Here is a 27611-nt window from a genome sequence, read left to right as displayed (position 1 = left end):
CCAACAAGTCTAAGACTCACCTGTAACAAAAATAAACGAACGTTAGACATTGAAAATAAAAGAGCCCTCACACAAAATAGAAGAAATGATTACAATGATTATATTATAGCAATAAATGAGTTAAATTTATTGAAACAGTGCTTAGTTTATCAATACAAAATTGTCAACAGTATCAACGTTCACAAGATTTATGAACCTACGAACAAGCCAATTCCAACAAAATCAAATTTCACACTGGAATCTATAGATAAAGAAAGACTTAATGGAATTTATAACTAAATAACTCATTTAATGAGTCAACCCAGGAACTGCGATTCACAGGTTCAAGACACATGAATTATTAAACCTAACCATTAACAAAAAAAAAAAAAAAAAACAAAAAAAAAAAAAAAAAAAAAAAAAAAACTGTGAGAGAAGAAAATACTTTCGAAGCAAAAAATTAGCATGAATCCGTTACCAAGAACAATAGTAGGCTATAAAAATGTTCTAAAACAAAAAAAATAGTTTTTTAAGCAGGGATAAATACATTTGAATGAAAAAACCTTTCTCAACAAGTCCTGTCAACAAAATATGCGAATCACATCCAAGTAGGATTGAAAAAAGGTTTCAGACAGAAAAAAATGGGAAGATAAAATGCAATATAAAAATGTAAGACAGAGGGATAGAGAACTAAGAAGAAAACAATCAAAAAATACTTTCGTCTTCCCATCTTACAGTCGGTACACCCCAGAGATTTGTGTACAACTCACAATAAGATTATGTATAGGTTGTGTACTTGGCCTACTAGGAACTGGTTCCCAACGGTTGCGTTTACCCCACAAGAGAGTGAAAAAATAAACGGTAGGTAGGTGAGAGACAGCTAACTTGGGTGAGGGCACATCGCAAAAGGGAAGGCATAGAGTCCGAAAAAGACTGAGAAGAGAAAGATAGTCCCAATACGACGGTGTGGAACATTTCCGATTAGTTAAAATAATTATTTATATTATGCTAAACCTTATAGAGGTGAGTTTGAAGAACGCGGATTGGTTGGATGGGATGGGCAACCAAGACAATTAAAAATGTTTGAATGATAATAGAGAAAAGAAGAGGAAGAAGAACCCTCTTTGCTGAAGGACCATTATTAAAACCTAGTAGAATCGTTTTGCCCGAAGGAAGGGTTGAGTTATAATAAATCTGACCATTATGATAATTAAACAATTCTTATGCTAATTATGTTTCTGTTTGATAAAAATAGATACAGTACAGTTAGTCGCCAATTAACGAATTATTCATTATGGTTTGGAAAATAAAATGTTATCACTTGCTTCAATTAAATTCAACTTTCCAAGATCAATATTAATCAAAGTATTATACCACTAAAGTTCTGTGTTAGTCAATTCATTAGATTTGAGGAACAACGACAATTAATATGAAAACTGACATTTTCAGTTTATCTTAACCCATTCAATGTTCACAATGTAAATAAAAATCCATTCTATACCCAACTACAATATCAACAAATTGATTTATCCTTGATGTAGGATATTTCTTCCCTGGAAACTAAATAAACATATTGAACTACAGAGAGAGATGGCCTCAAAACGATTGAGGACAATGTTCATATTTCGTAAGAGAGTCTCTATAAATGTCATGTTTTATCATTTTGATAAGGATAAACTACGATTGATAGAAACATCTAACTCGTACATTCCAATGTAGGTTAATAAAACTTGATAGTCAGCAAAAATCGCGTCTGAATTGGAAAACGTTTTCTAGGACGAGTTATATTTTTAGTCAACCTCAAAAAAGAATTGAATATTTTTTATGAATACCTTATGGATACAGAAAATTGAAACAATGTTTTATGCTTGATATGCAATTGAAGCTGATGAATTGTCTTCAAATACGTGCTATTTCGACTGTGTTAATGAGGTTAACAGGTTAACCTGGTTTTGAATTTTGCAGACGAATCGGAAACTCGGTTAAAATTTTAAAATTAAAATCCATGAGTCCTTGAAATGGATTCCGTATTAAGACAAAATTGTGATATGAACATTTTTTGCTGGATTCATAGAGTGCAGTATAGTGAAGTTCTACTCTTACAAAGTGAGTTGTAAAGTAGTTGACAAATCGTAGTACATAAATCAACTATCAAACTAATGTGACAATGTAAAATATGATTCTTTGTCAACTACAAATACGTTCTACTTTTTCTTCTTCAGTGTATTGAAGTTCAATTATCACTACTTTATATTACAAATTCGTTCAGTTGCAACAACATAAAACTATATGTTAATAAAGTAATATTAATAAAGTAAGGGCTCCTCAGATTTCTATTCCTTGCTGACTGTCTAGAGAAAATAGAACTAGCCTCTTCAACTAGCCTCTCCTATATTAGACAAACTACTATAAAGTTTAGAGTCTATTGGAGCCCTCACTATCGAATAAAGGGTATTTTCAACGATGAAATATCAATTATCAATTCGGTTCAAGACAGGCTGATGAAAAAATGGAAGGGTTCAAGTCCAGACTGGATGACCAGGTAGCCAGGGGTGCACAATACACAACATCAGCACCAGCATGTTTGTTGGATGGCAGTCTCATGAGAAGGCAAAACAGAGGTGATAAGTTCAACGCCGGGAAAGTATTAATGCCAAGGTCAAAATACTGGCTTCATTCACCCAAAACAACAATAGAATCTTCTTTCTTGAATCTGGAGTTCAGTGCTTTCATTTCCAACCGACAAAACTGGGGAGATTTCTGGGCAAAATAAACTAGTTTTAATTCTTTACATAATTATGGAAATAAAAATTTTCTCCAATATGATCAAGGATTTATTGTTTCTAAAAAATCAGAACATTAATTTTCCAGGAAGTTTATAATTTTTTCTCAAGTTTATAAACACAAGATAAACTGATCTATAAAGTTGAGTTAATTTCAATAGTGTTTCAAGATTAAGTAATGGTTAAGTCACAATATGTCACATTTTTGCCTCGACCGTAATATTAGTTTACTAAGTTTACTACCCAAATAAAAATTGAAGGGTTCTTTATAGTATATTTACAGCACGTGTCCTAGATTACAGCGAGACTCTGAAATCACCATAGTTTCATTGATGGTAACAAGCGGTCATCCGTTCAACGGGAGTACCGGGTGCTCGTCATAGTTACCAGCTCGTCCGCTGAAAGTATAAACTCAACCACCTATAATAAACATTTGTTTTCTTCTGTGTTGTTGCATCATTAAACTGAACTATAAATGGGGATACAGATTGAAAAAAGTCACTCGTCACTCTGATAATAGAAAGTTATTCAACACACATAAATATTACTAGATTATATCTTCAACAACGTTTAAGTACCCTACAACTTTTATAATTTTGATCATATATAATAGTTTTCCATACATTTCCAATTTTATCAGGTATCACAAGATTTTTCTCTCTCAATAATTTTGAATACTATGTGAATGTTCTAATGATTGAATAACAGTGGTACTTGATACTCCATCTTTGCACCCAGTAATACTAACCGAAATAGATCAAGCTTCAGGGAAACACATTTTTCTCAGAAAATATTTTTTGACCAGTGGTGGTCGATCAGGTTCTTTGAAGCCGGTTTGTCCGTGTGGTTGGTTGGAATGGGACCGACCCGTATGCTATACCACTGCTTTGTTGCAGTCGAAAAGATGAATGAAACTCTGTTCCACTGTCCGAAACTGGAATTACGAGACAAGTGCTTTCGCCCGTTGAAGTACACGTCCACCGGTAATGGAAGTTTTTCTAAGGGTGAACTTCAAGATAGCAGAAATTTTCAATGCCGTTAAATATTCCGATGATCTTTCCAACTGCGCATGTCAATTCATGTAGAATTCGACTGGGCTGCTTTCAAGGCAATCATAGTCTAGCGCTATGATTGACTAGAAATAAAGTGTCATCAACACCTATCCTACAACCTCTCAACATCAATTACTGTTAAATACCAACAAGTACTGTTACAAATGTGACAACAAAGCCAATTGAACAACTGTGTCTTAGTGATGGAGTTTTCCAATATCAATACACTATTTTGAGATTGACCCCGCACTGTTTTACCCAGTGGTAGTCAACAATTTTTTTTTCCAAAATGGTAAGTTATGTTGTTGAATTATGATTGACATGATGAATGAAAATGAAACACAAAGTTGCAAATGTGACTGATCCACGAAACTGTAGTCCAGTTCTTACATTTTTGCAGTGCTTAATTTCTGCCGGAACGCACTGGAACGGCGTTCCGGTACCTCCCAGGGCGACCGGAACATAACGTAGATGCAGCTAAAAACATCAAAATAACAAGAGGACACCACTCTGCTCTCGACACAAATTCGAAATTTCGAAGTGAGAAAACTTACAATGAAGTATTGTGCTTTGGGAAATATTTTCTTAAAACTGTTACTTCAAGAACCAAACTACTTTTACTACTTCCATTTTCTGTCTTGAGGTTTGACAGTTTTGAATCAATACACAACAAGTTTTGTAGTAATATTGTAGACAAAAATAAGAATAGTACAGTTTATCTTTGAAGTTGATTTTCATTCCCATTTCTCTCGATTCAAGAGGTTCTGGCAATTTGAAGTATTACCCTTTACCTATTATTTCATCAAATCTGTATTTGTTTCACGTTAAACTTAATGAAAACATAAACTGGATTTGTAGTATAGCTGAATTTGGAAAATTTTTTCCGGACCCCCTTCTACTGGGGGGTATTCCATACCACCCGGTAGTCGAGCCAGCTAGAGTTCTGGCACCTGAAAATTTACAAATCAAGCACTGCATTTTTGCCAAGTCCGGTCGGTGCTCGAATCATATAGTCATGATTAGAATACTCAAAATATTGCAACTTGATTGCGTTTCCATGACCTATACAGATCCGCATTTGAGAAAACCCTGATTTATTCAGGAATGAGATTGTTTTAACAGATTGTCAACAGCCAAACAGAAATTTAGAATCAATTAAAAAAAAGAGAATTGATAAAAACATTTGAAAATGTTATTGTATATTTATGTCCAAATTTCCAATGTATGACATATACAATAGTTTGGGATTAGGACTATTAGGTCTAGGTTCAAGAATAATTCTGACAAGTCACCAGTAATTTGAGTTATACTCAATAACAAAACAGATTCTACAAGTGTTCTAGTACTAAATTTAGACTATGAGAACGAAGGAAAGCTTCCTAGGTTACGAGCATAATATATTTTGCAAAAGAAAGCTGGGACGTTGGCCTTGATGGAAGTGAGATAGAGAAACAATATGTCGCGAACAAGGAACTCAGCGGGACAAACATGATTAGTACGAGGAGGACGAGGAGGTGAAGAGGAGCACGATGAAGGTAAGCATAAGCAAACAAAACAACCTAGGAATTACTTCTCACACAAATAGGTACTGCCCTAATGTCACTCTTCTAATAATGTCAAATTAGTTGAATAACATCAACAAAAGCAACAACAACAACAACATGCAAGAGTATATAAGATAGATGAAAATAGCACCAAAAGTGATGAATGTTAATTGATTCAGTCATGCTTAAAACGTTATCTCTGTGTTATGTTACCTGGCCATCATATATATTCATACATTGATGTTTCCAATGAATCAATTTAAAGGATTGAGTGGTCATCAGGTAAAAATATTACCAGTGACTCAGATTGACAGTTAGCTAGCATCAATAATCAACATTGCACAGGAATATGAATAATACCTCACTCCATATTCGTTATTGATGAATGGAATTTAAAGTTAACATTGTTGGAGACAGAAAGTTTTCTTCCATCATCCGTTTACACCCTGAAATCAAGTTAGAGCATTTCTTTTCCAGATGACTCTATATTCAACAAAGATAATTACATGATTATCAGTCAATTTACAGATACCTATTTACTGACAGTAGAGAATAATAGGATTTCCTTATTCTTAAAAATTTTACCTAGTGTCGGTAATGGTTTTCCTGTAAGATCACAACAAAAATAGGCTAATGTTACATTATGTAAGAACTAGATCACTGTTATCCAACCCAGTGCTATACACCCCCGCTGACTCCGCTGCGTGGGGGGGGGGGATGCCATGGGCTACTAGGGGCCGGATTGATAGAACATTTTTGACCCGGGCCCTGAACTCATAAGAAATGAAAGAAAAAAAGAATAAACTCATAAATGAAATTTCTTTATGAAATGAAAACCGAACAAGCTATGAGTAATGAAATTTCGAAATGAAGAAAATAATTATTACTGTTACAGTCTTTTCTTTGTTTAATTGGCGAACAACTTTGGATAGGAAGGAATATTCGGAATATTATCTGCAGATAATAATTAAAGGTGGCTCAAAAATACTGTTCAATCAAACAAATCAAGTGAATGTGATTGTCATATTAGGTTAGATCATAGACAAACAATGAGAGCTCTCCATCCATTTTTACACCATGATTAGATCCTTAATGTATCCATTTTTTTACTGTTTCTTGAAGTGAATCTTTTTTTATTCCTGAGTAAATAGTAAAAGTGGTAGTGAAAGTTAAATAAATTAATGCATATTGCTTTGGAATTGAATTCATTCAGTCTCTTCGTCGTGCTATGATAGATTTTTATATGTGTGTCCAGTAAAGTTGTCAAATTATTAAATTTGTTGAGTTTTTGAAGTAATTTATTCATTTACAATACAAAAAATCAATTACATTTTCCATTTACTGTAAATTATTTTTGTATTATTGTGATGTATGAATACCGTATTGAAGAGTCTTGTGCAAATGTAAAATGAAGTAATTTTGTAAATATTCAGCTTTTAAATAATAATGAGGCCTTCTACGAAAATATTCAAGCGCAGCTCATAGAGTGATTGGCGATGCCTGAAGATGATATCAAAATTCGAAATTTTGCCTCAGGGGGCCCGGTTAGAAGAGGTTACACCACTGATTCAACCCTCAAACTTTTGTGAAATATTTTCAAACAGTGAAACGAACTTCATTATCTTGAGTGAAATTTAGAAGGAATAATCCGAGGTGAAAACTTTAAGAAGAATAGAGTTGAAAAAAACAGTAAAAGTGTCCAAATTCCATTTCACAAAATTAGTTATCAAGAGATTTGAATGTATTACTACCTATCAATAGTTATTGTGCAACAGTCCGGTTCATAAGTACAATCACAGAAAATAATGTAAGACCAGAATAATTATTTTTAACCTCTACGAATTTTGTGGTAGTGGGTCGGCCTATCCTCCACACACTGCCAAGTTCCAAACATTCAAAGTCCAACAACATTCGCTACACACATTTCAGTTTAGCATCAAACAATACAGCCAAGTTTTGCATTCGTGAAAGGGAAACAAAAAACAGTGCATCTAACGAGCGCAAAGGGTGCATGTATTGGAAGGGCTTTGCTGCCCTTTTTGCATTAGTCCCTTCATTGAATGCACTGTGCGTTCCTTATTATTGCATACATACACAGAGCACAGAGCCCACACTGTATTATAATGCAATGCGCTTTCTGTTCTAACCGAAAGCATGTGAATTCCAATTGAATTGAATGGACAATGTGCTGAATTCCAATTTCAAGCAGGGCTGGCTGGCTTCCGTGTCTTATCGGAGGTACCACGCTTCAAAGCGCTTTCAATGACCTGAATTCGCTCGCTATTGCCACATACTTTTTTTTTGCTTTGCTATTCTTCTCAATCACACTTGGGTTCACGTTTGTTTCGCACTGTAGGTAGGTGGACCATAGTACATTATTTAAAAGCCTTACATCGGAAAATTCAAATATTTTTACATGAATAAATCATTATTATGGATGATTAAAATGAATAAAATTCGTTACTGTTTCGTTCTCATGGTGAGATACATATTTTAGTTGAATCATCTATCTTTAAGTGGGGTAATCTAATTGTAATCTAAATCCACCCATCTAAAGTGGGGTAAATAATTATTCATCAAATAGAATAATTAAAAAAAACTAAATATAATAATAATATCGAATGATCTAGCTGGCTCAGGTCTGGTATCAGAGTTTTCAGGTCGCATCTGATCAATTTCAGTGCCTCTGACAGACCTAACGACTGCTTTTTAGGTAGCCGGGACCGATAAAACAATATGAAAAACAAGCCCATAACTTCCATTCTATTCCCATCATAATTAAATTAATTCCCTTCATCCTAATTAAAGTCGAAATAATGGTTATGTAACCATTATTAATTTTTTTCAAGATGAAAGATTCATTTATTGTTTAGAAACCACATATCTACAGTACATAGAATTTTCAATCACAGAATTGACATTTTCAAAGATTTTTTTCTGAAATTCAATATTAATTCTCAACTTCAATTCTAATTCAAATTTCTTCCTTCATAATTAAAAATTTCTAGTTTCTCCATTTCTTGACAGAAAATTCTACTTTCTTAAAAATTTAAATGTAATTTATCTTTGGAAAATTCAACTGTTTATTAAATTTGGGAGAAGAGCAGTTTTGGGCAGAGCCTGCTGCTTTCTCACAGTCATAGCTATAATATTATTATGATTTGTAATTAATTGTATTGATAGATAAAATAAAAATTGAACGTCCTGCAATTAGGAATGGTTATCATCCTTCTAATACAGAACAAAATGTTTCATGATGCATATGAGATGCTTATCGGTGAAGGAAGTAGCGCAGCGCGATATTCGATGATGAGCAGATGACATCATGTAAAACTTGAATTGGTCGGTCGGAGTGAAAACAGATTTATGAATGGACTATCCTATGGATTTATGAATACTATCGAAATGGACCTAGCAATATCCTAACAAAAATAAATGAATAATATAGTTTGTTTGTACTGGTCTTTCACCCCTATGATCCTCTACGCCCTCACGTTTGACCCGATAACCGAACCAACCCCCTCCCACCATCACACACACACTCTTTCTGGCTCTATACGCCCCCATCACAGATCACAATTTGCCCGCACCCTCTTTATTATTTACACTAATGTGTACCGCAGTTCAGTTAGTGCCTAGCAGCTGCCTACTTATTCATAAAGAGTGGTGACACATCGATAGGACACTGACTGATAAAGACAGAGTACTATGACTCAAACTGAATAGAAGAAATTTGAGACTAGCCCAAAACAAAACGAAAAAATTTCTCAATACAAAAAAGTGGATTCATTTTTAGAAAATGTTTTCTACTCTAGTCAGATTTCAGTAGACTAAGGTAATGTAACTGTTTAACTAAAATTAAAATTCTATGAGACTATTAGAATTTAGAAATATTAATGATTTACACCAACAATATAATAATTATAAAACATGTGATGTATAGAAATTATTACACAGAGTAATAATGCATAATTATTAGTGCAATCAATGACTATTTCCGATTTCCGCGTAAACTGGATTGCTAGGTGGATGACGATTAATCATGCAATTTAGTAAGGATGAAACCTTTATCCATGTCCTCACACAGAACCAGACAATAGGGGTTTGGTATAGAAATCCAGATTAATAAACTGCACCATGATTCCCTTAGTTCATTTACATCATAAACTCTATTTATGAAAATGCAATCAACAAATTAAATAAGCCTATACATTATCAAAACTGATGAGTAACAGAGTTTGCGAATAGTATAGTTACTATTTCTGCATGAAATATTGAAAGTAACTGATTAAATGAATTAATAAACAAAACCAACTAGGCTGCAGTAGAACACCGATCATCCGGACTAATTGATAAGGCAAGGCAGCGCAGTGTCCGGATAACTAATAATCCGATCATCCGGACTAATTGATAAGGCAAGGCAGCGCAGTGTACGGATAACTAATAATCCGGATAATCGATTTTGCCTTAGCTCTTAACAGTGTAGACGATGTTGAAACTTTGAATTCTGGCCTACAGTACTTAGTAGTACCGGTAAGTGTCGTATATAATATGACTTATATTCACTTATCTTTCATTCATATTTTAGTTGAAATAGACACCGTGTGGTTCAATTAGGTACAGTAACTCAAATCTTTCATTTGAAACAAAAACAAGATACTTCTCCAAAACTAATCCACACCTACATACAAACATAATTATTCCAAATAATTGATTAATTTGATAAGTTGAGGTATAACTTATGTATCATACATTATTCACTGACCACAGCGTTGAACTATGATCTTAATAATGAATACATGATACGTCATTATTCTCTCAATATCTATACCCTGAATTAACGTTTAAATTTTTTGTCAGTGTTAGTCAGAAATGACTCAATAACACCAAAGAATAAATTCCAGTCAACCCTTTGCTGTTGACAGAAAAGGCTAGTTACGAATTCTTTCCGGGTGTATTAATTTCAGCAGCATACAATGCACAACGTATAAGGTGGTTGGGCATTGACTACCGGTAGGAAGGGCTACTTTACACTGATTCCGTACATACTTCCGGTTTGAGAGGGCGAGTTTAAGGAAAGAAGGAAGAAGAGATGATAGAGAAGGAAGTGGTCGAACAACCAGGAAGTGTGAGAAAAAAGTGATTGCATTGGTGGCTTTTGCTTTAAAAAGCAGCGCCAGTTGAAGGTCAGTTGGGATAACAGGGAAGTGTTTATAGGGTAGGGGAGGTTTGGCAAGAAAATGCCAAGAAAAACAGTGGGGAGGGGGTAGTTGGTGAGGGTGGAGGGGTGTGTGTTCCCAGGAAGAGTCGGGACGGTCTCACACTTCATTTTTACGGGAATTTTTAATAAGATACATGCAGTTTTAGGAAGAGGAAGGAAGAACTGACTTGAAAACAGGAAACTGGCTTTTCCTGGCTTACAACAGGAAATGCAAAAATCTCTCTGGTCGGTCCTTTTGTTGTTTGTGGTCTGAACAACCCTTTGGCTCATTGTATGATGCATCTTGCTATGTCCGCTTCCTATGTCTTCACTAGTCGTCACTCCCGCCCGCCCGCCCCCTTGCCAACGTCATTCGCTGTTATCTTGTCCACTACATCTTATTCAAACGGTCGCACAAACCCCGTGACAAGTGGAGTAACAAGTTGTTCTGTAAGTAGGTGGATTGATAACACATTTCCTGGCATTTGCAACCCTTTTCAACTTGGGTGGTACTGAAAATACAAGTTTCTCTTCAAGTAATAAGTAATTCTGGGGGCCTCAAAAGATTCATCTTGGACAGTCTCATTTAGATCACAGGCAAGCTTTCATAATTTCAAGCTCAATTTGTTTTTCTATTTTTCAGAATAATATAGTGAAAACTTTATAGGTACCTAAACAATGATTTTGAAAATAATTAGGTACTATTGATAAAATCAATCAAGAGTATTAAATACCCACTTCTACTAATCTACTCTTTTATCAGAAGTGAATTTTTGTGATTAATCAACATTGATCAAATTAATTTTGTAATTGAATTTATTATATTGTATTTTTTGTAAATTTGTAGAAATTAACTCAGACCTTCAAGCTGTTACTACTCTCTCCTGTTTGTTCATAATTTGGAAGCTCCGCGTACTCTTCCCTGATTGGTAAACTATTGATCGAGACATAGTTCAAATTCTACCACAGTTACTGAGTGATTTACAATTTAAATTTGAAATCTTTAGAGATCTGAAATGTTGTGGATATTCTCCAGTATATTGTTAATCTCATAACATATTTAATTTCTCAGAGCTAACATAAGGAAATTTCTTCCAATTTTAGAAAAAAAAAACTGAAAATAACTTGAATTGAGTTATATTTCTTGGGTCAAAAAGCGTGGTGCACAGCTTTAAATTACACGAATTCAAGTCTTCTCTCCCAAGATCAATCAACAATTGATCGAGACTGAATAAAAAGACTAGATATTGACAGACTACAGATTTCAATTCTGTGGTTTGGCAATATCTTGTTACTTGATTCAGTACCTATGGATAACTACCATCATATCACAATCACAACTACAATACTCATAAAGTGATAAAATACTTGATCAAGAGTAATTTCTAAAATCTGCCACTGGATGGTAGTAGTAATTGGAAGATGACTTCCAGGCAGCATTTTATTTATTTCGAAAAAAAAACAATACAACTTTTGGAAACAACAAATTTAGACTACTGCGATTAACTTATTTCAGAATAACTACTGGAAATAGTGAATTACAGGCATTATTTTGGTACACCTCTGAACTAGTCTTATCAGAACGTGTGAGTCGAACTTGAAATTTTCTGCCTTGAAATTTTCAAAAAATATTAGAAAACACAGGAAATTGTGGATTTTGTGCGCAGCCGTGTGTACACTATTGATAATTTCACATGTCCTTCTTCTAACAAACCCATCCTAGTACTTGGCTAACCATACAGATCAGATTTAAAACAATTTTGACTGTTATTTCAATGAAAATCTAGCAAAATTAATTGAGCATGTTAGGCAACATTGGAATTATTGGAATATATTTATAGAGAAATTTGGGAAAATGTCAAAAATCTCACGAAATTTTGTGAGATCACGTGTATTATTTGCACGATTTAAAAATGAATCCGTGGAATGCGTCCTTGGAACCGATGATATACTAGTAATTAATAAATGACAGATGTGCCTTTGCTGTGAATCCAAAATTCTTAAAAGAAAGAGAATACTTTGTTTCTTAACCATGATCAAGTGAATATTGATTATATCAAAGATCAGTGATCATTTGATTCAGTATTTCTTCACTAATACTCCACACAAAATAAAAATTCTATTGAATTGATTCGTTCAATTCCAACATTTTTCCAATCTTTTTTTTATTAATTCTCTAGCAAAATCTGATGTATATTTCTTATTTTATTTTTGCACTTGCACTTTCGTATTTGTTTTCTTTCATCTTATACTTGAAATATTTGAAGTGTCATATTTATTTTGTCTAAGTTTATTTAACTTTTGTAACTTTTTTTTTGTAACTGGGTACCCACCGAAAAACCTTCGGATTTGGCAAGACCCTTATTGTTTGAATTGCGAATAAAAATTTTGATTTTTTTTCTCGTACAGTTTATGCAAGTTTCGAAAAAGTTAATTACAATAATTATTAGCCTGTTTACGGATCTGAATATTTTTTAGAACCAGAAGGATTCTCAGGAATTTAAAACGATAGCATAATGTTTACAATATAGAATTAAACAATTTTAAGAATAACAAGAGGATGAACAATTTACTTCTATGGATCATTACCAGCAAACGTACGAAACTTCAAACAAACGAATAAGAGAAAGCTTTAAAAAAATGAATCCATTGAATACGTCGGTACAAGAATAAATTTTAAAGCGAATTGAATGCAATGAGATTTTACCAATCAACTTCTCTTCGAGTCTCAGTGAACAAATATGTCTCATCAGATGTAGATGAGAAATTTGAATCAAGGTAGAGTCAATTCTCTCAAGACTACAACACATTTCTCTACAACAGAAAATCTCTTCTTCAGACATCATGACTCGTACAGAGAAGAACCTCAGGAGCAGAGAGGAATATTGAGAATGAAGAAGAGGAAGAAGAAGAAAAAAAGTAAAAAGCTATATCATGAAGCAGATCATGACTTGATTACAAGTTGGTCTTTAGTAGAAGAAACCTCGGCAGCTGAGAAGAAAAATAAGAAGAAGAAAAAGCGGGGACCGCGATTGGTGGATAATAGCTGGCCGAGTCACATGACCAAATTCAAAAATCTTATCGTCTCAACGGAAATTCTGCAGAGCATCCCATAACAGCTGGTTGCAAGCTGTTCTCAGAAGAACAAGAATTAAAAGGATGCTGTTGATAAAAGAAGTGGTGGACCAGTTGCCAGCCAAACAGAGCTCCAGTCTCCACAAGGTAACATCTATTACTGAGAGGAAGCTCTTGTAGCAACACTGATACGGAAGAATAGATTTGCAACATGGAGAGGTGATGATAAACAATATCACTTCAATAATAATATGCAGGAAATGATAAAAATGGGATGATAATCAAAAGAGAATCCAAATACTATAGAACCCTCTTTGAGACTATTGCACAGTAAATTCGATAATGATTGCCCAGGTGCAGAAATGTTCATTAAATTATAAGAAGCTATTTACTCTGTAGCCAATATTTGCTGTGCACAGAAGTATAGATAAGATTATCAATAGCAATTGTTTAGAGTTTTGTTCAATATTTGTTAGTCATTTCACTGTATAAGCATTGATTTGGTGCAAGACCTCCCGTTCCTTCAATTGAAAAATGGGATCTAGAAGGGGAGGGGGACTGAGATGACTCAATATAGTCTATTATGTTTGTGGGATGAATATAATTCAATGATGTAAACTTGATGATAAACATGAATATAAACTTGATGATGATAAAAAAGTAATATTAATGAAAAATATTATAAATAAATAAATATGATTTTATTGCCGTTAAATTCTAAGAGCAGGACAAAAGATAAAATTAAGTTTTACAGAAACTGTACACACAAAATTACATTACTGAGTCTTAAAAATAATACATTAAGTAAACTGTCATTTATATCAAAGTCAATTCGATTGTTCAAATACAGAATTAAGATTCATATGAATGCACAAAACATATTCCTTACAGCACATGAGCCTTTTGAACAATACATAAATACAAATAGAAACCTATTAACTCTAAGCAACAATATTATTTCACTCTCAAAGAACTCTTTACACTATATAACGGATTTATCACAATGAGGTTATGGAGTTAAGAGCATAACTAGACTATTTTAAAAGAAATTCACTATTCCAGAAAATCACCATTTTCCATTCATATTCCAGAAAATCACTATTTTCCATTCACTATTTGTGAATGGATTTGGGAATGAAGCTGGGAGGTTTTGAATAATCGAGTTTCTGTTACTTGAGATTGAGTCTAATATTTGAGACCAATGCCCGGTTTTATAGTCGTTCCATAAAATATCCATTCAATAACTTAATTGAATCGATAAACATGAGAATTGCGTTTCTAGACCGCTCCATAAAGTAAAGCTGCGTTTACACCAAAGTTATTAACAATATGTTAATAACTTAATCCTTATAGATTCTATTAGATTGAACTTAACTTATCATAAACATGATGAACATATGTGTTTGTCAAGTTCCGTTCAATCTAATTAGAATCTATAGGGATTAAGTTATTAACATTTTGTGGTAACTTTGGTGTAAACCAAGCTTAACTTATTGAATCCATAAATCTCTCGATAAGCTATAGTGCTAAAATCTAGCCTATAAATAATATTTTTTTATGGAATGGATAAATGTGTCATTTTTTCGGAATGGATCAAATTTCCGTTTGCAATCGAAAAATTAAGTTACAAAAATCAAGTGTTGGTCACCAGTATTTTAATAATAAAACAGATTCAAATTTGTACTATATTTAACATTGCTAGCCCTTATCTGGTGTCAGCCATCTTGTTTTGTAGACATCAGCCAAAAGATGTCAGTACCGTAGGATATAACCTATCTCACAACATGGAAAAAGCAATAAATAAACAACCAAGATTTGGTTGGTTACCATAACATCAAGGCCCGGTTGCATAAAAGCTGGTTAAATTTTAACCGTGATTAATTTCACGGGAACCAATCAGAGAAGGCCTTTTCGATAAGACGGCTTCTCTGATTGGTTCTCGTGGGATTAATCAAGATTAACATTAAATCTTTTTATGCAACCAGCACCAAGTCTGTTTACGAAAGTGGCCGGTTTGGGAGCATGCCATGTTGCCAGATTCATTAAACAGATAAATCGGTCCATAGCTATGGATTGTATAAGTATTTTCAAGAAACCAATAAAAATGTATTGAATACATAAAGTTATTGAATCAATAGCTGTAGCGTTGTTTATTGAACGACTGAGAAACCGGGCATGAATATGATTAGACAAATAAATTATAGCTAAAAATAAGTTGAATATGGAATTTGAATAGATTCATAAATTTATACTGCAATGTAATGCAGCAAACACTTTCAACAATAGTGGTAGGCCTAGATGTTCCTAGTTATCCTAGAAATTTTAGACGTGATTAGACTGAATTTATTCATGTAATAACATTTAATTGCAGAAATTTGTTTTAAAACGTACCCTGTTACATTTGATAAGAAATGGAATAGAATTACAAGTAAAAACTAATGGCACTAACAAAATGATGAGCACCTGAAGAATAGGAAAATTGTTCGCACAATTAATTTGTATTTTGCTGTCCAAAATAATTAGTCAAATTTAAATCGACGCTTCAATCATTAAACATCCAAATTGGTCAAATTTAAATGGATGCCTCATTTATTCAACCATGTTAATAATTGTCAATTACAAACTATTTATCAGGTTGTAAACGTCAAGACGCACGACTTCAATAAGTGGCAAATAGATGAGAGACCACATCTCTGGGCTGTATCTCGAAGAAGAGTAGAGCTCAACACTCATAACATGGACAAAGGATGAATTGGAATTCCAAGTGCGACAAAGATGGAGAACAGGCAGAAAAGGAAGAAGGATAGGGTGTAAGGACCTGTGGAGGATAAACAACCGCAGGAGCAACAGGTGTGGTGGAGTGGAAAGGATCAGATTGAGAAGGAAGAAGTAGGAGGAGTAGAAGAAGGAAATAAAAGGACATCATGTAATGGGCGGGGAAGGATAATGCATAGACGAGGGGAATGCAACAAGGTCGGCTCTGTCTTCATCCCACACACAAACAACTCGGACTATAGTATCTTTCTCTTCTTTCTCAATTTCAGAGAGCAAGATGGATAGACAGAAGAGTGAGAGAGGGTGAAAAAAGAAAGAGCACCCACAGGTCTTTTTCCAGAATTCGATTGAAGAGGTTCTCACACTTGAATGGCGCCAATGGATAGGGAAGAAAGGTGAGCGACAGCGATTTATCAATCAAATGATGAGAAATAAAGATGACACACGACATATGACAGGCTACACAAACCACAAGGGGTGGATACAAAATTAATGTTAACACTAGTTACAATATTAAACTTTAACAAAATTATAGAAGTTGTTGTTTGAAGTTCTATACAAAATGGACTGAAAATTGGACTTTGATAATAATTAACAAGTGAACATATACAGGATGATTCATAATTATGGTAAAATAATTTAATACGTGATAGTAGAGGTAAAAATAAAAAGAAAAGTTCTTATAAACATATATCCATAAACACTTCATTAGCGAGCTATACAGAGTGAAAGATTTCGCCCGGAATTCAGTTCCTCTGGTGAAATACACCGATGCTGAATTGTTTGGGACTAGTTTTTGAAAAACTTATGCTGGAAATGTATGGAAAAATATCTGAAAAATTGAATAAAACTAGTCTGGAAGCTGTAGTGTGAGTAGTTTTTGAGAAAAAAGTTGAAATATGCAAAAACTCTAAGTAGAAAAACACAGACTTCTACGTTTGATGCCCAATAACTTTCTTTAATGACCAGTAAACAAATCATTTTTCGCAATAAAAATTGTAGAGAATTTAATTCTGAAAAGAATGATGCAAGCTGTGTAAAATAAATTTAAATAAAAGTTGAATAAAATGTATTCTTATGTAGTACATTACACCACAAAAATTTGCTGTTTTATGAGGAGAGAACTAATAACTCATAGCTTGTAACTGATTGCAAATGAAACATGGATTTTAATAACAGCTGTTCCAAAACAGCTGATTTATTTTGTTTTAAATAAGAAAATATTTAAAAGAAATTATCAGCTGAAAATTATTTTCAGAAATATTTTAGCTCACTGTTGAACAAAAAAACAAACTGTAAGTTTAGGCCTACTGTAGCTGCGCTGTGTGTTTTGTTTAATCTATTAACCAGTTATTTGTAACCATTTCACTTTGCTTTTGTGTTAAGTGTTAACTTTTTAAAAAATGGCAGGTAATTTTAGACATTATTCATACTCTGAATTAGCTGACATGCATTTAATGTATGGAATGGGACACTACTGTAATAGTACTGGAGCAAGACGTTTGTATCAAGAGAACTTTCCTAACCGAGTATGTCCAAGTTCAAGGTTTTTTGCCACTATTCATCAAAGTCTGTCTGAAACAGATTCTTTGATATCCAAAGAGCACATTTATGCAGGCAGACCCCGATCTTCTATGACTGTTGGGTTAGAAGAACAAGTTCTTAATGAAATTTATGAACATCCAGAGAAGAGCACAAGAGAATTGTCAGTGCAGTTTAATGTCAATTAATCTATTATTTGGAGGATACTAAAAGAGCAACAATTACATCCATACCACCTCCAGAAAATTCATACTCTATTGCCACAAGACTGTATTCCCCGTGCTGGTATTTGCCGATGGTTTTTAGTAAAACTTGTTTACCCAAACTTTTTAACAACCGTTTTATTTACCGACGAGGCACACTTGACAAGAACAGCAATCGTTAACGTCCACAACTAACATATTTGGGCAGCTGAGAATCCTCATGCCATCAATCCTAATGCTTCCACAACATCAGTTTTCAGTAAACATTTGGGCAGGAATCATAGGATATCATCTACTTCTGTTCGAGCTTCCTCCCAGTCTTAATGGCATAATCTACTAGTCTTTTGGTATAAGTTTAATGTCATTTAGATATGCTACTTTCATATAAAAAAAACTTTTCATAAAAAACCGAATATTTTATTTGCAATCAGCTACAACTTATGAGTTATTAGTACTCTCCTCACAAAACAGCAAATTTTTGTGGTGTAATGTACTACATAAGAATACATTTTATTCAACTTTTATTTAAATTTATTTTACACAGCTTACATCATTCTTTTCAGAATTAAATTCTCTACAATTTTTATTGCGAAAAATGATTTGTTTACTGGTCATTAAAGAAAGTTATTGGGCATCAAACATAGAAGTCTGTGTTTTTCTACTTAGATTTTTTGCATATTTCAACTTTTTTCTCAAAACTTACTCACACTACAGCTTCCAGACTAGTTTTATTCAATTTTTCAGATATTTTTCCATACATTTCCAGCATAATTTTTTCAAAAATTAGTCCCCAAACAATTCAGCATCGGTGTATTTCACCAGAGGAACTGAATTCCGGGCAAAATCTTTCACTCTGTATAGCTCGCTAATGAAGCATTTATAGATATATGTTTATAAGAACGTTTTTTCTTATTTTTACCTCTACTATCACGTATTAAATTATTTTACCATAATTATGAATCACTCTGTATAACCTATTTTTTGAAGCGCCTTACTGTTTAAAAACTGGTAGAAGTACAGTTTAGGGGCACATACTGTTGTTTATCATACTGTAATTGAATATTTGTAATTGTATGAATGAACAAATGCGATTCAAATAATTTTATTGGATGTTGACGGACATTGAGGTTAGAATACTTGCAGCTACTGCAAGGTGCCTGACAGTACAGATACTACTAGATACAAGACAGGCTTAATTATCTGTGATACTACTTAGTTCAGCAATTCAATTTCTAATCACACTCAATTTGAACTCTTGAAACAAGTAAAATCCACAATTTCTACATTATTCGAATATTTATTTGTGTTCCCCCAGACAGCGCTTTGCCATGTTGTGAAAATACAGATGAATAATGAAATATAAAATGTAAACGAAGCTTGTATCAGCTTTAAAGAGAAATAGCAGCCATTAACTGGGATTGAAGTTAGCAAATTGAACCATAGCTCTGTCCTTTGTGTACTAACGCTGCTCTGTATCTACTATCTACCAACTAACTTTACCTGCCTCAAATAGTTTATCAAACTTCAATTGAACGTGAATTTTAATAATCTGAATAAAAAATTACCTGTTTCCTAGTATGATATGAATTCAGACTCACCTGTGACAAAAATTAACAAATCTTAAAAAAATGAAACTTGAACATATCAAATAAAGAGCTAAGTATGGTAAACATGAATTTATATCTTACTGATACCTATTCGTATCATCAAAATCTAGTTTAAAAAGTAAACATTTTAAACCTGACGTTAACTGGTACAGTCACAGATTATAGACCAGTCGATTGTTCTAGATCTGTGCTAAAGTGCAGAACAGAACGTCACAAATGCTTGAATACTATTATATTGTAAAATGAAATCAAATATTTTGTAAGACGTCAGTGAAAAGAAAAAAGAATGTGATAAAAACAAAATTACTCAGGAGTGTTATGGATATCCCTATCTTATTTAACTTGGTCGCAATATTATTTTTTTAATGCTATAACTCTCGGGACATGAATTGTTTTATGCGCATTTAAACTACACATGTAGCGTTCTTCAATGCTTAAAAAATGGCGTTGAAATTCAGTTTTTGAAAATTTGTGATATTCCTTCTTTTTCCTTTCTTATCCCTTAAGTATCTCAAATAATAATATGTAGATACTAAAAAGTTCAATTGTCAATTAATAGTAATAAATACGTGTTTAAATATTATTTGAAATGGACAATTTGAGTCACAGTAGCAATAAACTGTACAGTACAAATAAAGATGTAGTCCAGTCAATATAGCCATAAAAAGGGGTGAGCTTGCAATTTATATTGTAGTTCTGATTTTCTAATATATTATTTGGGTACATAAGAGAAGTCCAGAACCAATTTCTTCATGCAAAATTTCCGTGTGCTAGATACAGGTTGGCCCAAAAACCTCGTATTTTCGGCTCATTTTCCAGTTTTCAGCTATTCTGTCAAATATCGTAATCGGACAGAAAAATTTGCTCCTGCCTTTTTTTAGATCATAAAATTCTGAATCAAATCAAATTTATTTTCCATTTTCAAGACAAAAATACAATTGAATAATAACATACTATTATGCAATATTGTATACAAAATAATACACTTAATACAATACAGGGAAAAAACCTGTTAAGGCATAAGCCTGAGCGCAGGTAAGTTGAAAATAAACTTATCTAGTGCATCTTAATAATAGGAATATTTTATTATTTGTAATTATGATAAAGCTCAATGAAGATAGTTGAAAGGAATGCTCAAAAGAGAAATAATGAGATGGAATGACCAAAAACAGAGAAAAAATAAAAAGGAATGAAATGAAGAATGAATTTAGTTGGAATGTAGTTAACCAATCTATTGGCTATGAAACTGAGTTGTCTATCGCAAACCAACAGTCTAGATCTAGCAGCTGAAAACGTTATGGATGTTTCTCTTAAACTGTAGTGTGTTCTTCGTAGTTGGAAGTTATCTTTATATCTATTCATATAAAGAATAATATATTTTTAATGTACAACTGTTTTATTGTGAGTACACCAAACTCATAGAATTGCTAGGATAACGCCTTGGTTTACCCAATACGGCTTTAATGAGATATTTTTGAACAATGTATAATTTATTCAAATTGCTAGGATCACGCCTTGGTTTACCTAATATGGCTTTAATGAGATATTTTTGAACAACGTATAATTTATTCAAATGCGCGTTCAAAGCTCCACCCCAGGCTTTGATGCCATACTGCAGGACACTTTGTGCGTAGGCATAATAAATCATTTTTGCAAGTTCTAGATTTTTCAGTTTACTGATACTATGAAACTTGTAAATAAGAAACTTGAGCCGATTACATAAATTATTTATCTGTGCACCCCATCTCAAGTGAGGGTCCAACATTATGCCTAAACATTTACTTCTTTTCGCATTTATTATTTTTGGACAATTACAAATATTATCTCTATTGCATGATGATGAATGGATACGTAAAGTCTTGTTTCTATCAGGTTGTCCTGCAAAGTTGGGTGAGAAAGTAATGAAGAGGCTTTTTTAGAATTTAGTGTTGAAGTGTGTCTATGTAGAAAGGATTTTATTTCGTTTAACCCCAATTCACTACTTTTGATTATATCATTATTACTTCACAATCATCAATTTTTAATTTCAGTATATCGTTCACGTAAATCAGGAACAGAATTCGTGAGAGTAAGGTCCCTTGTGGCAATCCGTAATCAGTTAAATACATTTTACTGTTTTCTAAAACAGAATGAAATGAGATCATTCGAAACTATCTATCTCCAATAATTAGTACTGAGTTATGATTTTTCAAAAAAGAGTGGAATTTGAAGAAAAAAAATCAATTTTGATAAATTTCAGTTTTTGATCAACAATATCTTCTTCCGATTGTTACCATTTAGATGTATGATTAAAAATCCCTCTGGGCGTATTTTTGTGCTCTACAATCTGAGATCTGGTAGAGCGCTCTATCTCATATAGATTTCCAGGTACACCTGACAACAATGCTCCTTGTATTGTAAAAAACACCTAATTTTCAGCTTCAACCATCATCACCAACTACATTGTCCTCACATTGATATTTCGCACAATGACATAGGTTCATGATATTATGTTCTATGAGAATCACCGTTAGATGCACGTCATTTCAGTATTTCCTAGTGAAATTCGGTCGAAAAATGGAAAATTTATTGTTAAATGTGCTCAAGCCCATATCCCTATACACAAAAAATGGCAAATTTCTATATTCAAAGCTATGTATCTCGGTAACCCCTCATTATAAAAATCATCACTTGATCTTGAAATGTACAATAGAATTTAATCTTTCATTTGCTGTAAACGATTCATGAAAAAGATATCTTCGTAAAGTGAGATTTGATTGTTGAAGAAAATCCGGAAATTGTGGATAATTTTCGCATTTCAACGGTTTTGGCAGTTCAATGATAAGGAAAAGTGATTCAAGATGGATTTTAGGCAACTGAGCTCGTAGAAGATGAATTTATCTACAATTTGGAATCAATCGTGAGTTTCTATGATGTATCAGACTCGTTTTAGAAACTCTTGATCAACAGTAAAATCACGAAAACAATATAAAAACTGAAATCGCCATTTTTAAAATCTCCTATAGCTTTCGAATTGTATTACAATCGGAAGTATTATTTATTGGAGTGGGTAGAGGGGGAAAATTTTAACACTCTCACGAGATTTGGAAATTTTATCAGTAGTTTTTCACAAGACATGCAGCTTTGAATATAGATATTGGTCATTTTTTGTGTATTGGAATATGGGTTTAAGTACACTCAACAATATATTTTCCATTTTTCGAAAGAATTTGACTTATGATTTTGGACCCCCTTGGCGAGCCGAGAAGAATGAAGTGTAGTAGGATAATATTTGAGCATTGTGTCGTAAGTTATAAGTGTTTGATATTTTGATCCTTGAGGTGTCCTTAAGCGCGCCTCTTTACTAGGAAATACTGAAATGGAGTGCATCTAACGGGTGATTCTCATAGAACATAACTTACATAGGTTCTCATGAACCTATGTCATTGTGCGAAATATCAATGTGAGGACAATGTAGTTGGTGATGATGATTGAAGCTGAAAATTAGGTGTTTTTCACAATACAAGGAGTATTGTTGTCAGGTGTACCTGGAAATCTATATGAGATAGAGCGCTCTACCTGATGTCAGATTGTAGAGCACAAAAATACGCCCAGAGGGATTTTGAATCATACATCTAAAAGGTAACAATCGGAAGATATTGTTGATCAAAAACTAAAATTCATCAAAATTGATTTTTTTCTTCAAATTTCACTCATTTTTGAAAAATCATAACTCAGTACTAATTGGAAATAGAGAGTTCCGAATGATCTCATTTTATTCAGAATTCTATGATCTAAAAAAAGGCAGGAGCAAATTTTTCTGTCCGATTACGTATTTGACAGAATAGCTGAAAACTGGAAAATGAGCCGAAAATACGAGGTTTTTGAGCCAACTTGTATCTAGCACAAGGAAATTTTTCATGAAGGAATTGGTTCTGGACTTCTCTAATGTACCCAAATAATATATTAGAAAATCAGAACTACAATATAAATTGCATGCACCAATGTATATAGTGACTAGACTAATGTAAATATTGAGCAATCCGTATTGTGTACGGTTCATTGAATGTGAACGACATTCAACATAAAATGAGACATACTAGGATAGGACAAACAATCCAACAATTTGTTTATTGCACTGAATCATGAAATTTTAAAAACTAAATTAGATGAGAAGGTCAACAAACAAATTTGAACACTGATAAACAGCTCAAATCCTCTTCATAAGACATTTTATCTATATCTATATCGATGAATGGAAATGGAATGGAATGTATATTGATGATAAGAAAAGAAAAAAAAATTCTTTATTGAGCGAAGTTAGGACTAAGAAGAGTCCTCTTTACCAACCACTCAACGTCAAAGCTAAAAATAAGCATGAGCTAAAAGACAAACTTGCATGAAGAGCAATTTTGCAAAAAAAATAATAAATGTGTTTATAAAAGAGCACAATAGTGCATTTAATGGCCAAAGGACTCAGTTGGTGCATAGTACCAGCTAACCTCAGGTCTTTAGCAATGAAATGCACTATAAGGGTCCGCTCGCCTCACAGACGCTCATCAAGCCGTAAAAGCTCACTGTATAGGAGCTCCGAACCTGAAGGTTTCTATATCTAAGATATGCCATCAATATATATGCAACAAATTGCACTGGATTGCAGATCGCTCTCTGTGTAGCCAGGCCCTGGCCCTGAATGCCCGCCCGCCCATTCAACAATATACAGTTATAAGACTGTACAACCTATTTGCAAACGTGCAAAAAATAAGCTAATAGAAACAGTGAAAGAAGAAAAAGATGTAAAAGATACTCAATGGAACTAATAAAATAGCGCCCCTTAATTTAAATCTAGTTATCAACATTCTTCATTTTTCTACAGAAAGTAAAAAAAATATCCAAGTTTGAGTTCAACAGAACAAATTTCAAATTAACAATCAATGTTCAATTATCAACAGCGGATTATTGCAGAAGTACAGCAACAAATTCTAAACAGATGAACAACAACCAGTGCTATAACATAGAATCAACATCAATAGTATTAAAATTTTATTTAGCAAGCAAACAACTTGACAGAACAATTTTCTAGGTGGCTGCAATCACCTGATTGACTTATCGAGGGCGGCAGAGGTGGGGGTGGAGTCGAGGTTCATCCTCCAAGAGAGCCAGACCTAGCCTTAGGACTCGAACCCTTCTCCAGCTCCAGCCAACAGGGGAACCAAACCAATACTGACTGACTGTTAAGAACAACTTGCTGGAGCCAAGTACTAAACGGTAGGGTGGGGGAAAGGGGGAAAAAACTCAAAAAGGGACTGTGGACAGGAAGCTCCAAGGTCCCATGTTGGAGTTGGAAGGGACCAGCATTCAGTAAACAAGCTCAACGCTGGCTTGCCCTTTGTTCAGGGATATAATGGCCACATTCACATCAAACTGTCAGCGTTGGATGAATGGGAAGCGTTAATTTTATTTAAAGAAATGCTGACAGTTTCAGGTGAATGAATCCCACTCATTTCTTCCACTTTTCTACACTCATTTCTTCTTTTTGTTCATTTCTTGGCTTTGTAAAAGCCACAATATAGAAATAATTTCTACCATGGATATACAAAGATTTGGAATAACATACGGAGAGTATATAGAACAAAAATGAATCTTCTCTTAGATTTGTGATTTATACTACATTTTTACACTCTATTTTTATACGTTGCATTATGTATCTTCCATTTTTTTACATTTCCTTTGGGCTGCAACAGTATAAAGATTATTTTCCCAATAAAAATGCAATGTAACTTCTGTCCGTGTGCCACCTACTAAAATCAACATCTAAACTATATTGTCTCACTTTCCTTGATATCCTATTTGGTTTGCGTCTGGTATCATCGTTGATTCAATTCATCTTCATATTGTCAATCTCAATGTTTTATGTAGAGCCAAGTCTTATGCAACTCAATTTTATTTGATTTTGTGAAACTTTCAACATACAATAGTGTGTACTTGTGTTCGGTTAAAGTCTCCAGGTGTTTGGTATCTTGTTTTCAGTAAGCATGTTTTTTTAATGTTTTAATTGTTTTATTGGAGTGTTATTCACGGTATCAAAACAGAATGTAAATTCGGGGGAGAAATACCAAATTCTAGAGAAATAGCTTACACTCTCTCAATCACTTTAATCATGAAATTGTTGGTAGAGATCAAGAATAATGGGTTGAAATTAATTAAATGAAAGAGCATCTAATTAAAACACATAGATCTTTGCATTAAAACAACATTGAAATCCTCAATTTCCAATACCTTGATTTTCAAAGAATCTTCTAACAAGAGAACAAGATGAAACGAAGAATGGGTTATAGATCAAAAGATTGTCCCGATGACAGGTAATTTTCTTTCTCACCTACACGTTTTCCCCTCCTCTCACTCCTCTAATTCCTCTTTCCATGGAGTTTCTTTTTCTTGAAAACAAGCCACCCTCCATTCCACCCATCACACCCCAGCACGCACGCATTCCTCAGGCAATGGCCAGTCATTCTATACAAGTGTATAGATATACAGCAATTCTGTAGAAACAGGGTTCTGTATAACCAACCATCGCCATAATGGACATCATCAATGAGGCTTGAGAAACTTGGTGCATTATTATCAACCTGCAGTGGAAGAAGATAAGTGTGGACGAAAGAAAAGAAGACAAGAACAGCAGAAAGCAGGTAGGGCTAGAAACCCGAAAGGGACCAAAAGGGAATTGTACTTTGAAGCATTGAGGGATAAGAGAAAAAAGGGATCCCCATTCTCGTTCTTCTAGGAAAAAGCATAGAACTCAGACAGAGAAAAGTCGTTGATGGTTGAGCAAAGATTCCAACAAACAATATTGCTACAATGAAAACGACAGAAAATATAAAGGAGATAAGTTTATGTGTGCGAGTTCATGGGAGACTGTAAACTATGTAATCTGAAGTGAATGAGACCAAGATTTAATTCAATACATTTTATCAATTGCAACATGCAAAAACGATATTCTAAGAATAGTACTTGACCTACATCTTCTTCTTCTTCTTCATGTACCGTCTCCGTGGCGGAGGTCGGCTATCATGATGGCGGTTTTTATTTTAAATTATTCATAGCCAATTCCAAAATTGGTTTATCCAAAACCTATTCAGCTGCTCTGAATAGGTCGTTAGATTTACATTGGAACCAATCCCTCAAGTTGCTCAAACAAGATATTCTCGTCTTCTGCTCACTGATCCATTTTTCCGAGTACCTCTCCATTTGTACATGGTCTGTATATGAGATTCTCAGCAATCTGCGGTAGGTCCAAAACTCAAAGGCTTGAATTTTCTTTTCAATTTAGTCAAGGTTCATGTTTCCATACCATATAATAGAACTGCAAACACGAGACGAATTCGGAGATCCATTTTTATATCTCTTGATGCCAGTAAAATCTTCAATTTGATAAATGCAGTACGTGCCTAGTAAAGAGCTTAAAAGTCCAGGACTTGGATTACATTCTGCCCTCTTTCCGAGTGAAGGATTTACCAAAGATCATTCAGTCCAGAACTTAAAACAGAGTGATTTTAAACCCTCGACTGAGGTAGGTTTTAAAATTAAGTTTTGGACCTAACCTGAGCAAACACATCTCAGTTATTGTTTTGGAGTAGATGAATAGCCAAATAGATGTCTTGGAATACCTAAATTATTTGGATTAGTAAATCTAAAATCATAATTTTTAGTTTGCGAGTCTATTTTGGAATAAAGTTCTATCAGAATTATACGTAGAAAACTGACCTTTTTTATGATGGTGACATAACCTAAAAATGTTCAAGAAAAATAATACAAGGATTGCCTTGAAATTTTATCTTCCAATTTGAATGTTATTAATCAATGTCATATTTA

At 33.6% G+C, this 27611-nt stretch overlaps 1 protein-coding gene across 3 annotated transcripts in view; it reads right to left on the bottom strand.

Annotated features, from left to right (window-relative positions):
- The window catches only part of LOC120351166, an 82026-nt gene continuing 54415 nt past the window's right edge, over nucleotides 1-27611 (bottom strand). The window contains exon 4 of one of the 3 annotated variants that reach the window (XM_039427442.1): nucleotides 1-20. In XM_039427442.1, the coding sequence (XP_039283376.1) occupies nucleotides 17-20 (4 nt within the window). In that variant the 3' untranslated portion in view covers nucleotides 1-16. Of the gene's footprint in view, nucleotides 21-5782; nucleotides 5805-19732; nucleotides 19752-27611 lie in introns of those variants that run through there. The other 2 variants (XM_039427441.1, XM_039427443.1) reach the window with 2 other exon arrangements.

Source organism: Nilaparvata lugens, chromosome 4 (genome assembly GCF_014356525.2).
Source record: "Nilaparvata lugens isolate BPH chromosome 4, ASM1435652v1, whole genome shotgun sequence".
NCBI classification, from domain to species: Eukaryota; Metazoa; Arthropoda; class Insecta; order Hemiptera; family Delphacidae; genus Nilaparvata; species Nilaparvata lugens.
This window is presented reverse-complemented; position numbering and strand designations above follow the sequence as displayed.